Source organism: Clarias gariepinus, chromosome 3, assembly GCF_024256425.1.
Source record: "Clarias gariepinus isolate MV-2021 ecotype Netherlands chromosome 3, CGAR_prim_01v2, whole genome shotgun sequence".
Taxonomy (NCBI): Eukaryota; Metazoa; Chordata; class Actinopteri; order Siluriformes; family Clariidae; genus Clarias; species Clarias gariepinus.
In genome coordinates this window covers 32,015,294-32,031,209 of record NC_071102.1, presented here as the reverse complement: position 1 = coordinate 32,031,209, position 15,916 = coordinate 32,015,294, and the positions used below count along the sequence as shown (strand labels likewise).

The 15,916-nt window shown below is 37.0% G+C and overlaps 2 protein-coding genes across 5 annotated transcripts; both read left to right on the top strand.

Moving 5' to 3' along the window:
- The first annotated feature begins 4,870 nt into the window (after nt 1–4,870).
- oxsm (3-oxoacyl-ACP synthase, mitochondrial) lies at nt 4,871–9,169 on the top strand. Of its 4 annotated transcripts, XM_053491537.1 has the most exons (4): nt 4,871–5,029; nt 5,159–5,306; nt 6,814–7,805; nt 8,156–9,169. In XM_053491537.1, exons 3-4 carry the CDS (start codon nt 6,823–6,825, stop codon nt 8,556–8,558), a joined length of 1,386 nt encoding a protein of 461 aa, XP_053347512.1. In that variant the 5' UTR covers nt 4,871–5,029; nt 5,159–5,306; nt 6,814–6,822; the 3' UTR covers nt 8,559–9,169. The 4 variants fall into 4 exon arrangements, with proteins under 4 accessions (XP_053347512.1, XP_053347511.1, XP_053347510.1 ...); XM_053491536.1 differs by lacking the exon at nt 5,159–5,306; XM_053491535.1 differs by lacking the exon at nt 5,159–5,306 and having other exon boundaries at nt 6,792–7,805.
- A 1,767-nt stretch (nt 9,170–10,936) lies between these two features.
- Nucleotides 10,937–14,000, top strand: LOC128519193 (cilia- and flagella-associated protein 20). Its single transcript, XM_053492821.1, has 6 exons — nt 10,937–11,144; nt 11,448–11,527; nt 11,615–11,726; nt 11,941–12,129; nt 13,065–13,175; nt 13,765–14,000. Exons 1-6 carry the CDS (start codon nt 11,061–11,063, stop codon nt 13,768–13,770), a joined length of 582 nt encoding a protein of 193 aa, XP_053348796.1. The 5' UTR covers nt 10,937–11,060; the 3' UTR covers nt 13,771–14,000.
- Nucleotides 14,001–15,916: the final 1,916 nt, after the last annotated feature.

The window sequence follows — 15,916 nt, the reverse complement described above, 5'->3', positions numbered from 1 at the left end:
AAGCTTGTTGTGTAATGTGTTGAAAAACCTTGCTGAAAATGGCCCTAGTAAAAAATAATAATATATGAATTAAATAAAAAATCTGGTTAGGTTCAAGCAGAGAGTGAGTTGTCATGGCAACCTGCCTAAAGCAAGGATTTTTTTTTTTCATTGAAAACCATACTGTTTGGAGTCAAAGTGAAGTGTAGGCATGTGTAAGTGTGTGTGTGTGCGTGTGTTTCGCTTTTTTAGCTCACTATAAACTAAGAGAGACCAACAGAGCCATCTAATGGTTGTGTTTAGCAGTTTTAATATGTTGGGACAAAATATACAAGATTTATACAGAACTATCACTGAAATAAAGTGTTTTTTTTTATGAAATTACATGTAATCAAATAAAATAAATCACACTTTTCTTGATTTTCTGCCTCCAAAGTTACAGCAAAGGCAATCAATCCCCTTTACTGCCAAAGATAAAACTTTATTACATTGCTGATAATATTAAATGTAATCTATACCTAGTTAGCTGATACTAGAATGTTATGACTCATGTGTGCATATCATATGAGTTACTTTCTTCCATATGAAGAAAATGCTCATTGTTAAAGTTAGCCTTAGGTTAACCCTAGCCATCAAGTGTGTGAAGATATAATAAAACCAGAACTGATCTGCAGCCTGACCTTGTGTGCGGTCTGGAATTTATTTATGCCTTCCATGTTATTTCTCTTTCACACAACATGTTCTGTTTTAAGTTTGGAGCCTTTTGGATTGGTTCCTGGATTTTTTGAGACTCCACTTCGTTTACACAGCTAGAAACCAGTGATTATGAAACTTATACAAAGCCCAAGGAAAAACACATCTCTGCGTGTGGTCAGTAAAGGTCACTCTTGTTTCTCCACCCTGGGAGATTGTGAACTGAAGATAAGCTGGGCATTGTGGACAGATCAAGGACTCTCTCCTTTAATACCTTAAACAAACTCCAGAATTAAGCTAAACAGTGAGCCTAAACAGTGTGTTATTTAGATTGGACAGTGTAAAAGATCACTTGAGATGGTTAAAAGATTTGTTTTCATTTTTGTTATGTTTCTTTTACAAGCGATAAGAACAAATCAGATTCACATTTGATATCAGATATCATTATGTTTTTACAAACAAAAAAACACTTAATTAAAAGAGGTGTACTAACGTTTACACATAACTGTCCATATTTACACTGGCCCAAAAGAAAAAAAAAGGTTTCCAGTGATGAATATGTTCCAGGCAGCAAGTTATGCAACCCTAACTGATGTAGTGAGCAGCTTCTCACTCTTAATAACGACCATGTCAGAATATCAAAGAATACTCAAATTTACTAACTTATGTCATGTATATACAGTATATATATCCCGAAGTGTGTCACTCTTACTGTAAGAGTGTGCTGCGATGAAAAGAAGGGTGGTGTGTGCACGCGCGTGTGTATGCAGACTGTGTGTGAGGCAGAGGGGGAATTTATGAATGTCCGGTTGGAAGGAGTAAAAAACAAAAACAAATATAGTTTTGTGCCCTGTGTCATTTACATTTCACCGGGTTAAAATCTAATAGCTCGAGCTGTACGCTGGATTTATCTGTAACACATTTAACCTCGAATTATGACGTGAACCTCCTCGCTTAATTGTGCACTATTTTAGATAGGCTATTGTTTAAAAATGTCATTATAGGTCTGGCTTTAAAACATAAACAGCATAGTGTTTATCGTATCCTGCTATACATGTCATCAATCGTTTTCTAATAGTTCTTTTTTGCTTTTGCTCTTTTGATGCTTTTCAGCTTTCTCCCTCTGCACATTGTATTGTTGTATGATGTAAAGCGATATGACTCAACACCGAAAATACTTCCAACGCACTCCAACGCAGCCTCCATTTTTTTTTTTTTTTTTTTTACGGAAGAATGATTCACACGGGACTAATATTGTTACAGGACCGCAGTGTTCGGCGGTATGTAAGGTAATTTTCGGAGAAATTTTTCCTTTAAAAATTACAGACATGGCCGATTTGCACGGGATTATGATCACAGCAAACAACATTATTACAAATCACACGAGGTCCCAGACCCGCACTGGGAGGATTCCCGGTGGCCTGGCAACTGATTTGTCAGTCAGCGTATTTTTTTAATTTATTTTTTTTAAAAATAATATTCTAATTAATGTTTTATATATATTATTATTATTATCTACCCTGTTTACTAAAGTTATAATTTCTGAAATTGACATTCAATGGGTTAATTAAATATTAGTAACAATGTTAATTTGTTCACTAATCCGATTCTATTAGTCTTGACTGGCATCGTTACGTTATGTCCACTGCGCGCCTCGGCGTCTCCCCAGAGCGGCAAAGTGTTTAAACAGACATGCTAGGACGGACAGAAAGCGGCACTGCGGTAAAGTCCGTTTGCTGCTCGATGTTTGTTTGACATTCAGCCTTTGCCTCTCTACATGCAACAGGTTTGGAACGAATATTGGGTCTTGTGATATGTTCACACTTGTATGTATTTCAAGTAGAAACTATCACGTTTCGATATGTTTAAAGTCGATATAAACAAAAATGTGTATTCTAAGAGGCGCATAACCCCGTTAAAAGCGGAGCTGCGCTGTTTGCGGCTTAGGGACCGGGTAAAAATTACGTGCACTGTGTGAAAACGTAGAAAACAGCAAGTACCCTCATATATTCAATAGGGATATTGCCAGATGTCACTTACACAGCTGTACTGCAGCTGAAGTGTATGCAGCATCATTTTATTATTTTTTTTACAATAATCAATTCATGAAGAAATCCATTCCACTTCCCCCCTATCATTCCTCTTGTGATATGTCTCACTCTATCCCAGTTGCATGTTACAAGAGCTTTTTCCCATAAACCCCTCTATTTACAGTTATATTCATTTATTACCATTTTAATTAATTATTGCTACGATAATCAATTAAACAACAAATCTGTTTTACAAGTGCTCGTCGGTTTTATCTGTAAATGACTAGTTTTTTCTTTTAATGTTTTTTTAAACTGCAAATAAATATTAGATGTAGCACCATACAATCATCACTTAAAATACTATATACTAAAATACATTTATATTTGTTATTGTAAAGTTACATGAGTATTTTATCTGACACAAAATATCACATTCTTTTATATAGGTAGGAAGGAATAAAGGAGACAGGAGCTACAGTATAGTGCAGACATGGACAAAATTTGTCATAAAGTATGATTTTTCTAAACATATTTTGTCATAATGTTTTAATTTTTGTTCTAATTTTTACCTTTTAGATGATTATGTCTACTCATTTGTGAGGTTTAATACTTTTTTGCCTCTGATTTTTCAAATGAAGATGGAGGCAGTCAGCATAGCACTAGCTCTGGTGCAGTGATCACATATCAGATTCCGGTTCATTTCCTTCAGGGTAGAAGGAATCTAATATGTGATTAATATAAAAAAAATATTTGTTATAACATATTGGATGAAATGTATTGTTTTGCTAATTTGGGTATGTAAGTAATTTAAAGATAAATAAATAAATAAATAAATAAATAAATAAAAAGCTGATCTGTTTGCTTTTTTGCACAAAAGTGGTATAAAGTTACCCAACAGCAATGTGAAAAACTGGTGAAGCGCATGCCAAAACGCATGAAAGCTGTAATTGCAAATCGGGGTTATTCCACCAAATACTGATTTTTTAAATGTTATTTAGCCAAAGCGTTACATAATTTGTGTACAAATTATTAGCATTTTGTTTTATATAAGTTTTGAAATCTCTGCAAATACTGCATGATCTTGGGTTATTTTGATGTGTTGTAATGTAATTTCCTTTAAATATACAGTACACTCTAAATAACAATAGTTATATTTTGAATTTAGGAGAAATATTTTCAGCAGTTCACAAAAACAATATCATGTGCTAATAGCACTCTCTGGAAATAGGGCCCCCCTCTCTGGACGAACATCTGTCTAAGTTCCACTCTTTTGTTCTTCAGGATTTTACCAGGACATTTTACAATGGTTTATGTTCTTTGTAGTAACATATGTCAATGACACAGGCATTTGATCAAGCATATAAGTCTTTTGCTGTTAATAAACAGAGACCATTATGACAGACAACTTGTTTTCATGTCTCTATTGGTGTCAGTCAGCTTATCGAAACACATTAATGGAAAAATTTGACAGAATTTTTGCAAACATTAGTAAATTTCTATATTTAAATTATTTTAATAAGACATTTCAAATATATAGAAAAAAATGTTGGTCTTATCGCTGATGGTTTTAATAATTATTTTAAAACCCAGAAACCTTTAATTGCAAAATCAGTTGTGGCAATAAATAAATAAATAAAAAAATAAATAAAAATGCCAATATTTTTAAACTAAGTGAAGCACAGGATGCACATAATGTTTCTGTGGTATTATAACATGCTTTCCCTTAATAGGTAAACTATGATATTTTCGAAATAAATAAATATACTTATGGGCTTTGGTGGCTCACTGTGTTTGTATTTTATTTTTAATTTTATTTTTTATATTATTTATTTTTAACCTGCCATGCGGTAAGACCGGGATTAATTTCCACCCAGTGCCCAAACCCCAGCGACGGAATGCAGTGCTGGTCCCAAGCCCGGATAAATTGTGAGTGTGAGGGTTGTGTCAGTGCCAAGTCGTGTTTCACAAAAATCTCTCATATTTATCAGAAAACTTTTAAATAAAAAATATGAAACATCTTAATAATCCTTAAAAAAAATAAAGAGCAGCAAGTAAATTAAAACTAATTTATTTAACAAATATTCATCTGATCCTTCAATCAAGAGACTTTTATTTCGTGTTATGTCATGCGTTATCTTATCCGGAAGCATTTCATGCAATTCCGCTCTAAAGCAAATACTTGAGCACTATTTAGTGTGTAACGATAGCGATATATGTGCCATAGTGACGGGAAGTGGTTTGCTTGTTTTCAAGTTAGAAGTGTAGTGTGCGGATTGAGACACAGCCGGTGTGTTTCACTCCATGTTGACCGTGTTCAATGCAGTGAGGTAAGAAAGTGAGTTTCGTTGCCAGTGTGCTAGGTTTGGAAAGGTTGAGGACACTGTGAAAAGTATTCTAGATAACGGAGAAAGAGGACAATGAATGAAAGTATTTGAGGGGTTTCTTAAATTTTATAGGACTGGAAAAGAGGATATAAAATGAAAGGAAGATGAGGGAGATCATGACCAGAAGGGGTCGGTAATGCAACATTAATGGATGCCAACCGCCGGTAAACACCAAGAAGAAGAAGAAGAAGAAGGTATTAGGTCACAGTGTGCATGCGCTGTAAGTCAGTACTAATTATTAGACTCGGAAATAACGTTATTCTTTATTGACCGCTTTATTAAAGAATTGGTAAAAACCACTAAAACGTATGAAAGGTGTTTATAGTGTAATGTGCGTGGTGTGTTTGATTTGTCTAGAGCGATTACTTGTGCGAAGTTGTCTCCCGCAGTGACGTCACGGGGCGACATTAGTAGAAACGCCCCTACAGTGAAGTGACTAGTAAATCCGTAGTCACCTCCCTGTACGATATTTTTACAATACGTGTCGATTCGATTAAAATTGCGATTCTATAAATATCACGATTTTATAAATACCCCAATTTGATGTTACTATTTTAAACTTAAAATCTTAATGATGAATTGAATTGCCTGTTCCTTATAACATTAGTTTCCTGACTTAAAAACAAAGCGCGGCATTTAAACAATACAAACTAACTTCAAAAACAGCGGTACCTCTGCATACGAATTTACTCTGTTCTGTAGGTGAGTTCTTAAGGCAATAAATATGAAGTAAATAGATATTACGCTTCACTTAGCTTTAATTAATGATTCTTCTTGATACTGGCTGCTTTGAAAGTTAAATTGAAAATTGAAAATTTTTTTTTTTTTGGTTACTGTCCTTGGTAACATTATTGGGAGCCATGGAGCTACGTCTTCAATAAATCTAGCACAAAATGCAAAATAACCCATTAAAAAAAATGTAAACTCACTTTGCTTGGTTTTGAAAGGCTCCCAGACAACAAGCCAGTATTCAGTTCGGCTCGGTCGAAAATGCTTTGCTTGCCGAGGCAAATTTTTCAGACGGGGTATTCCTATTTTATTCATACGTAAATTGATTGTTTACAATAATTCACTTCTACCACATGGGTTTCAAATATGAAAATAGTTCCGAGTGTACCTCTTGGAGGATTATGAAGGAACAGCGATGCTTTACTTCCTTAAAGGCCTCCAAAGTCTTAAAACTTAATTTGACAAAGTGAGTGCGTAGGTTAAGTGGCTGCGAGCAAGCAGGCAGCTTTAAACGTACATGATTAGCGACACTAGCACTTGTTTTTGTTTTTTCTTTTTGTTTTTTGGTGTTATCTTGTGTATTAAGTGGGTTAGACCATAAAAATGCGCTTCTGTTGTGCCACTCAGAAGCTTCTGTGCTCAATACAAGATCATTTATATGTGAGGTTGATCGACTGATCACTGGTCACAGACCCAGCCAATTCTGATCCCTGGCTGATCGACCGGTTCATCTCTATTATAAATCTAAAGACAGTTTAAAAAAAAAAAGATTTCGGGAGTCTGTGTGGTGGTACGTGAATCACTACACAAAAGAATCTGATTCATAACTGCATTGAGTTTTCCCCCCCATTTCTAATACACAGAAAAGATATTTCATGGTGTATTTTATACTGTGTAATTTGGATTTCCTGAAGACTGTTCGTATAAGATGTAATAATAAAAATCAGCATATTAATATCAACATGTTTTGTTTTAGGTTTTAATTTTTGTTGTCTCAGAGGTGAGAAATGGCTTGGGCGAGTTGGCAGAAGCTGCCGGTGAAGCAGTGCACCAGACTGCTGTCCTACACTGAAGTGCTGACTCGCATGTGTAAGAGGCGTAGCAGTGAACACAGGCCTACAAGACATCTCCGGAGAGTGGTTGTTACTGGAATTGGACTTGTGTCCCCACTGGGAACAGGGACAGCACTGCCCTGGGAGCGTCTGGTTGCTGGAGATAGTGGGATAGTGGCCTTGGACCCAGACGAGTACAAAGCCGTGCCGTGTAAAGTAGCGGCTCGGGTTTGTCGAGGACCCGGTCAGGGAGAGTTTAGAGAAGAAATATTTGCTTCACGTGGGGAGATAAGCAGCATGTCTCAGGCCACTGTGATGGCCCTCGGCGCTGCTCAGTTGGCCCTGCAGGACAGTGGGTGGTATCCCAGAACTCCTGAGGAGCAGATGAGCACAGGTGTGGCTGTAGGCATGGGCATGGTGCCTTTGGAGGAGATCGCCAGCACTGCTGCTGCTTTGCAAACGCGTGGCTATAACAAAGTGAGTCCTTTTTTTGTTCCTCGGATCCTGGTCAACATGGCAGCTGGTCACATCAGCATAAAGCACAAGCTGAAGGGACCCAACCATGCCGTATCCACTGCCTGCACCACCGGTGCTCATGCCATCGGAGACGCCACCCGCTTCATTAGCCACGGAGATGCGTTGGTGATGCTTGCTGGTGGAACCGAGGCATGCGTCAGTCCCTTGGCCATAGCAGGCTTCGCACGTGCTCGGGCTCTGAGTACCAGCTGGAATGCACAGCCCAAGCTGGCATCTCGACCATTCCACCCAGAGCGAGAAGGGTTTGTTATGGGAGAAGGCGCAGCCATGCTGATTTTGGAGGAGTACAAGCATGCCATGGAGAGAGGAGCCCGGGTTTATGCTGAGGTGCTAGGATACGGACTCTCAGGAGACGGCAGTCACATCACAGCCCCTTCTGCAGATGGAGATGGAGCTTTCAGGTAGTCTGGGGAGACTCAGAATAAAATATGTTTAAAGAGAATAGAGTTATCTGTAGACGATGCACCTATCCACCTCCTACTCTGAAAATGTGTTTTAGCTAGTAAATATAGTACAATTACACTAATTATTATAGCTAATGAAAATAATGCAGAAATAATACAAAATTTTTATACTCAGCCTGTGCATAATTTTTAATTATCGGAAAATGTTAGCTGTGTTGATTTAATTTGAGAAAAATGTAAAACGTTATAACACAAAAAAATGATTCCAAAGATCTGTATACCCAGCATTAATTCCACACTTTTATTATTTATTTATACATTAATTTTTATTTTTCCATTGTTTATAGGTGCATGTCCTCTGCTCTGCGTGATGCTGGTGTGTCTCCATCAGATGTGACGTATGTCAATGCCCATGCCACCTCTACACCACTGGGCGATGCAGCAGAGAACTCTGCAATAAAGAGACTCTTCCAGGAGCACTCGCAGTCTCTTGCTGTTTCCTCTACTAAAGGGGCCACAGGCCATCTCCTTGGAGCAGCCGGTGCTTTGGAGGCAGCGTTCACCGCACTGGCATGCTACCACGCAATCCTGCCTCCCACTCTGAATCTGGACCGAACCGAGCCTGAGTTTGACCTAAACTACGTGCCCTGCATTGCTCAGCCATGGAGGACCGGAGGCAGGAGAGTTGCACTTACTAACTCATTTGGGTTTGGAGGCACGAATGCCTCTTTGTGTCTGGCCAGTGTGTGAGATGTACTGAGTGATGCACTGAAGGTTGTCAGCTGTGCTGCCTTTCATTATTACTCTGAAACAAGTCTTGGACACCCTAGTTTGGGTTGAAGATACAGTGGTACCTTGGCATATGAACACCCTGCCTCACCAGTTTCACCAAGAACTGTGACTCGACATACATGCGAACGAACCGGGCCAAACGGATTATGTGCATTTACATTATTTCTGATGGGAAAATGCATTATGCAATACGAATTTTTGTGTTAAGAACTCGCTCCAGGATGGATTAAATTCTTATGCTGATTTTTCAGTAACATTTGAACTCATAGCCCATACTTCATAGTGTCTTTATATTATTGTAAAATATATAGTAAAAATTATTAAATAATAATGTTTGATACCCTGGTTATACCTGAAATTAAAGATATAATAATATATGCATTATTTTTTTAAAACACATTCACATCTCACGTGCGGACAGAAGATGGGACAGAGATACAAACGTTAATAAATTTGTTGGAACCCTCCTAGTAAAGAATGAAAAACCAACAATAGTCACTGAAATAACTTAAGAGTGACAGAAGCAATAATAAATCATTTAATGAACACAGACTAATGAAGCTTTCTCCAGACACTATGTTCTAGCCCTTTCCATAGATTTTTTAATAGGATTTAAATCAGGGATCATAGAGGGCCACTTCAGAATATTCCAATGTTTTGTTTTTATTCATTTTTTGTTTAGCTAAGTGTTTGGGTTATCCTTTTGAAAGACCTATAATTAACCCATGATTCTTTTGATTCAAAATCCCTTTTTTTTTAAACAAAAAACTAGTTTTACACTTTTAATAGAGATGAGTAGGTCATTTGGACAGAGTTTAGAGTTTTGGATGATCAAGCCTCAGATTTAAACGATTGCAGAAACAAGCACAGATGCTTCCAAGTGACAAAACAGACACGTATTTTCTGGTGTTACACTATCAAAAATTGGGTGTGTTAAAAGCCTCTGAAGAGAGAGATCTCCAAATTCTTGGAGTGAGTTAGTCTCAGACCCACTTATTACCCATAGAAAACTAATGTTATAAGGAATGGGCTACATTTAATTACACATTAAACTTTTTAAAGGTTTAACAATTTGTAGAAAATGTAATATCGAATCAGAACATTTATAAAATCGGGATACTAATTGAATTGCAATTTTAATCGAATTGGCATTGAGGTATTGTGATGATGTATCAGGCGTCAACTGAGAAGTAGGGGTTACTCCAGAATGCCTTGACGGTACTAAAATTTATTTTCACCATGCACAGATTAAAGACACTTTGTGCCACGTGCATTAAAGCAGCCACAGGATATAACCCGGCCTCCTTCATGTTTTACAGTAGGTACAGTGTTCTTTTCTGGGTGTTTATGAACGTAAAGCTAATGCGACTTGGTAAATAAAAGATTTATTGGTATCTTATGAGTAAACCACAAAGCATTGCAGCTTGTCCGGTGAATTTCTGTCTGGCTTTTGTTAGATTTAGAGTCCTCCTGGGCTGTCTTCCATTAAATCCACTTTTGCTTAAACAGCGATGCTTGAGATTTTGGGCATGAGGTGGAGTACACCCTGGATAAGGTGCCAAACTACTGCTGGGCGCGCGCACGCACGCACGCACTACGGCCAATTTGGCAACACCAGTTGGCCTAATCTACATGTTTTTGGACTGTGGAAGAAAACTCGAGTCCCCAGAGGAAACCCACCAAGTACAGGGAGAACATGCAAAGTCCATGCACACGGAAGTGAGAATCGAACACATTCAGAATTCTTTAAAGCTGCACTGTGAATAGTATGTCTAACGTTGCAGTCTAATAAAAAAAGACAAGTATATCATTCTAAATTAAATATTTATATTTTAACTCCATCAGTATTTACTAATACTTAAACTGCAAACAAACTATGCACTGACCTATTTCCTGTCACGTGCACTCTACGTTGCAATGACAACGCGTGTGTCAACATGGAGCTTCCGGTGGGATCGCGGAGGCTCAATGTGTTACCTAGCAACGCAAGGATTGTGGAGATAAAAAGCTGCCCGAGCTCCAGTGAGGTTGCTGTATGCTAAGGTAGAGAGAACGAGAGAGAGAGCTAATTACTAACTTTTAACTGGTTTTTCAAGGAAAGGTAATATTTGTGTCACATCCTAAATTAAATTTAAGACCTTTAAAAAGAAAAGAGGATGCTGATATTGGTTTTGAAACTCTTCTTGTTCCTTTTTTTGTAAAAAAAAAAAAAAAAAAAAAAAAATATATATATATATATATATATATATATATATATATATATATAAATATTTTATGTTTTTACGCTATCTTGTACTTTGTTGTGGAACGCTTACTCGGGAATTTGCTGTCACCCGGAGCGGTTACTTAGGGCGCAGCACAGGTTGCTGGAGCGAAGCGCTGAAACTAAACTGAAGCTCGATTAACAAAATTGTCGTTGTTTGTTCATGTTTTACAGAAGAAATCAAGCAGGGTTGAATCATGTTTAAAAATACATTTCAGAGTGGATTCCTCTCAATATTATACAGCATTGGGAGCAAGCCGCTCCAGATTTGGGATAAAAAGGTAAGCATCGGCTCATGTACCGAATAAACGTCATTCAGTTCATTTAGTGAGTCTGAAATGATTAGGTAAGAGAGATGCTTACTTATAGTAAATTGGTTTAACTTGAAAACACCCATGTTACACACATTATATATTTCTGAATATTTATAATATTCCTATAAAGGCATATCTGTCTGTCTGGCAGTTGAATTAGTGGAGATGTCACATATAGACAGAACATGTCAGTCTAGCTGTCTAAACTCAGTGGAGCTGCTGAAGAAAAACCAGTACATTGGGTATAACTGTGATAAACTCTACTTTCAGGTGAGAAATGGCCATATAAAAAGGATTACAGACAATGACATCCAGTCTCTGGTCCTAGAAGTGGAAGGAACCAATGTCAGGTAAGCATTAACATGTATCTGGACCTCTGTTCACTTTGTTAATCATTATTAATATTTGCCTAATTACTGTCTCACTCACTGCCACAGCACAACCTACATCACATGCCCAGCTGATCCCAAAAAAACTTTGGGCATCAAACTTCCGTTCCTCATCATGATCATCAAAAATCTAAAGAAATATTTCACATTTGAAGTTCAGGTACTGGAGCTACAAACAAACCATCAAATAATTATCCAACACCTAATTAACACCTGCTCAGTGATGCCTAGTTTCCTTTAATAGATGCTGAGCAGAGAGTGACCTAATTTGTGTTTAGGCAGAAGGCCTACAATCAGCCTGTAGCCGTCTATTAAGTAAGTTGTAGTATCAGTGTTGTATCTTAGAACTTCTTTTTTTTTTTTACTTTTCTCAGGTATTGGATGATAAAAATGTGAGGCGCAGATTTAGGGCCAGTAATTACCAGAGTACGACACGCGTGAAGCCCTTCATCTGCACCATGCCCATGAGACTGGATGATGGCTGGAACCAGATCCAGTTTAACCTGTCAGATTTCACAAGAAGAGCTTACGGAACCAACTACATTGAGACCCTGCGAGTACAGGTGCGCACACAAACAAGTCAAACATTTAAATTAGTATATCACGTGTATTGTTCACCACAGTGCCATTTTTACTTTTTACTGCGAGTTTTACTATGTGTACACTGCACGCTTTTGTGCTTTCTCAGCTTTTAGCACACCTGATTAAACCAATCAAACAATCATTTAATACCCTTTTCTTGAAAGTGTGTGGTAAAGCAGGAAAAACATTAAAATTTGCCTGGCGGTGGTCTAGAACTGGCCTAGAAAGATTTTGGTACTAACCCCAAATTTCCACCAGAAGCGAATCTGTTATATTGTGTGTGAGACCCGGTTTTTCTTTTGTCCACTGTGCGACTTCATGCTTCAGCGGGAGCCTTTCGGTTATAGACCGGTGTGAGATAAAACGTCTCAGGCGCCTGTCCCTGATGTTGGTGGTCCCCCTGTTGGCTGGCGAAGTCATGGTATGCAGAGATACAGTAGGCACCCTCCTATTAGCAGAGCCATAGAGACTTTCACTCCTCAGGGAACTACTGTCTCAGGCTGGGGGGGAAGTGGTTCACCCGCATCCTGATCTGTGGAGTTTTCATGCTTACCTGTTGAGAAGTCCAAGCTGATGGCTAAAAGATCTTCCAACTTGCAATGATTAAAAGTGCTTAAGCCTTGTCCACTAGAGGGTTATACGCTCACCAGTCACAGTGTTGTCAGGAATATAATGTTCTCCCATTTCAGTTTTACATGGTGAAGATTTTTATAATTTTTTCTACAAGAACTGTTAGAAAAAGGCATTTCCTTCTCTACTTTTTAAGTGTACTTGAATGACGTGTCATTGAATCTTATCACCTCCCAATGGTTTTAATGTTATGTCTAATCGGCATTATTATACATTTAACACAAGTATTAATACTCTAAATATTAACGAATGGCTCTATCTTTTTTTTTTTTTTTTTTTTTTCCAGATCCACGCCAACTGTCGCATTAGAAGAGTCTACTTCTCTGACCGACTGTACTCAGAGGACGAGCTCCCGGCAGAATTTAAACTGTATTTGCCTGTACAAAACAAAGCAAAGGTGAGTGCATGTTCACAAGCATAACTTTTTCCCACTAGTTCATCACAATTTTTATCAATTTTGCATTATTTTGTACATCAAGCATAATATGGAAGAAATAAAACACTCATGTAATGAGTCTGTGAAATACATTCTTACTTATGGAGCAGCAGCTACAGTAAATATGTTTATTCTTGTTTATTTTAATAACACACACGAAAATATAAATAAGGAACAAAATGTCCTAGAGCCTGTTAGAATTTACTGACACTGGAGACTTCTTCTGTAAAAAAAAATTGTCCTCTCATAAAACTTTAAAATACCAGTCATCATACATTTCACTCTTAAATAACAGCACATTTATTGTTTGTCTTAGATTTTGTGAATGGTCCAATGTACAAGCCTCTATTTAAGCTGTTGCTATAGAAACAATACCATATTACAAACAAAAATCCTGCTTACAAAAAATTACATCAACTGACTAGTCAGGATTAAGAATTGGTCAGCCCTTGGATAGAAACTGAACTGAGGAATGCAGTACAGTAACATACCACATGTCATCTGATATTAGCTTATTAACATCATGTCCTCTTGTTCCTTTTTTTTACAGCAGTGATCCGGGATTTCCGCACCCCTTCCTACAGTTCAAGCCTCTTGTTTTAAATGCATTCCCCCCCCCCACCAAGTTTTTCTCTAAAATGTTCTGTCTTGTTACTACACGTGACCTGGTTTAGTTTTTGTTTTTTTGTGTTGTATATTTTTACACATTTAGACAATGTGGAATTTAAAATATCAGTGGAAAATGTGAATTCAAAGCAATGCTAATAAAATATTATATTACTGTAATGTGTCTGATTTTGTGTAAAACATATGAAAGACATTGTTGGCTTGACCAGTTTTATTTTTTTTAAACTGGAACATCAGCTGCCACAACACCGTTTCAGTGCACCAGTAGAAGTGTAATTGTGAATTGAATTATACATAAATTTTTAGGCTTTAAATAGACCTGGAATAGAAATACTTGTTTATAATGTTTCAGCAATCTCAATTTATTTTTAAAGAAATTAATTCAATAAGAAGAATCTGAGCATACATGAATACTGGTCCAGTTTCTTAAATGTCCACCAGAAGGTTAACAGATTGTTTTTTAAACTTAAATATATAACAAAATATACTAATGGATGAATAGTCCAGTTTCTAAAAGTAAACAATTTTTACATTATGTTTATTTTTATTTTTTTTATTTAACATATTCATGTGAATTATTAACTAATAAATTATTTGCTAACTAATATCTGATAATGAAACTCAGCCGGGGTTTAGGAACCACATGCATTACTGATAAAAAAAAATGCAAGTTTATTTAAAAACTAACAAAATTAGAAACACTACCATTGCGCATGGTTTGAATATACTAGCACAATCAGAGATGTTACACTAACTTGAGCTCCAGAGCCAAAATATTGTCTTGAATCTCAGCTAGAAAATTTTGGAGTGTTTGCGATATCATTATCAATTTTTTATTGCCACCTTTACATGTGAATAATGTATAATTGTGTAAAAATATATTATATGATTAGTAAGATATGATAAATGTAAAATAAAATTTTTAGCCTCTTGGTGTCTGGGACTTAAACAAGCCTTTTGGTCTGAGTTGGAGCTAAAATGAAGATACAAGCCAGATCTGATTTGATTTGTCACAGTACCTGAATCAATGCATTCTTTTATGAGGCTCTAAATGTGTGTGTGTGTGTGTGAGAGAGATAAGCATCACACACACACACAAGCAGCATTTTAAGAGTAACTACAATGGCCATAAAACTAAAAATATTGAAATATACAAAATGTACCTTAGCCTTGGTTTTTTACTTGTTTTTGTAAAAAGTCAGAAACAATGCCAAATTTCTCTCTTTTAATTGAGTCCATATGCTTATTGTGAGTCTGAGGTCATTTATTTAACAGCCTCATTGATGTCACGCATTGTTGTAACTCACGCATTGTTATAACTCAACTAATTTGCTGTGTTCTGTTTCTTCTCTGTCAGGCATTTTTATGAGGCTGTGTTGAAAATAGGTCTGAAGAAGCTGACAGACCAGATCGCCGTGTAATTTTCTCTCTGCTTTTCTTTCACGCATATAGTTCATGCATAAACCCTATAATGGCTGATAGTCTAAGTACCTAATCATTCAGTATCTTTGAGAGCATGCTGAATATTGCAAAGTTACAAAACACATAAGTTATCAAAGTTAACTCACTCACTCACTTATCATCTATACCGCTTTATCCTGTATTCAGGGTCGCGGGGACCTGGAGCCTATCCCAGGAGGCTTAGGGCACGAGGCAGGGTACACCCTGGACAGGGTGCCAATCCATCGCAGGGCACACACATACACACTTACACACACACCCATTTACACTACAGGCAATTTGGGAATGCCAATTAGCCTAACCTGCATATCTTTGGACTGTAGGAGGAAACCCACCAAGCATGGGGAGAACATGCAAACTCCATGCACACAGAGACGGGTATCAAGCCTAATATTGTAACATTATTTAACAATGTTATCTACCAATTTTATTTCCTAATGATTATACAGTATTTGTTTACAATTTATTTACTAAGTTAATCTTGCTGTATGGATACAAAGTAAATGTTACTAAGCCTTTTTAAAAAAAACATTTAATTTAGTCTCTGCTTGAATTGTAAGTTCACGTTTGATTTTCAGTAATCAGTTATGTTTCTTCTCTCTCAGTACCTGGTG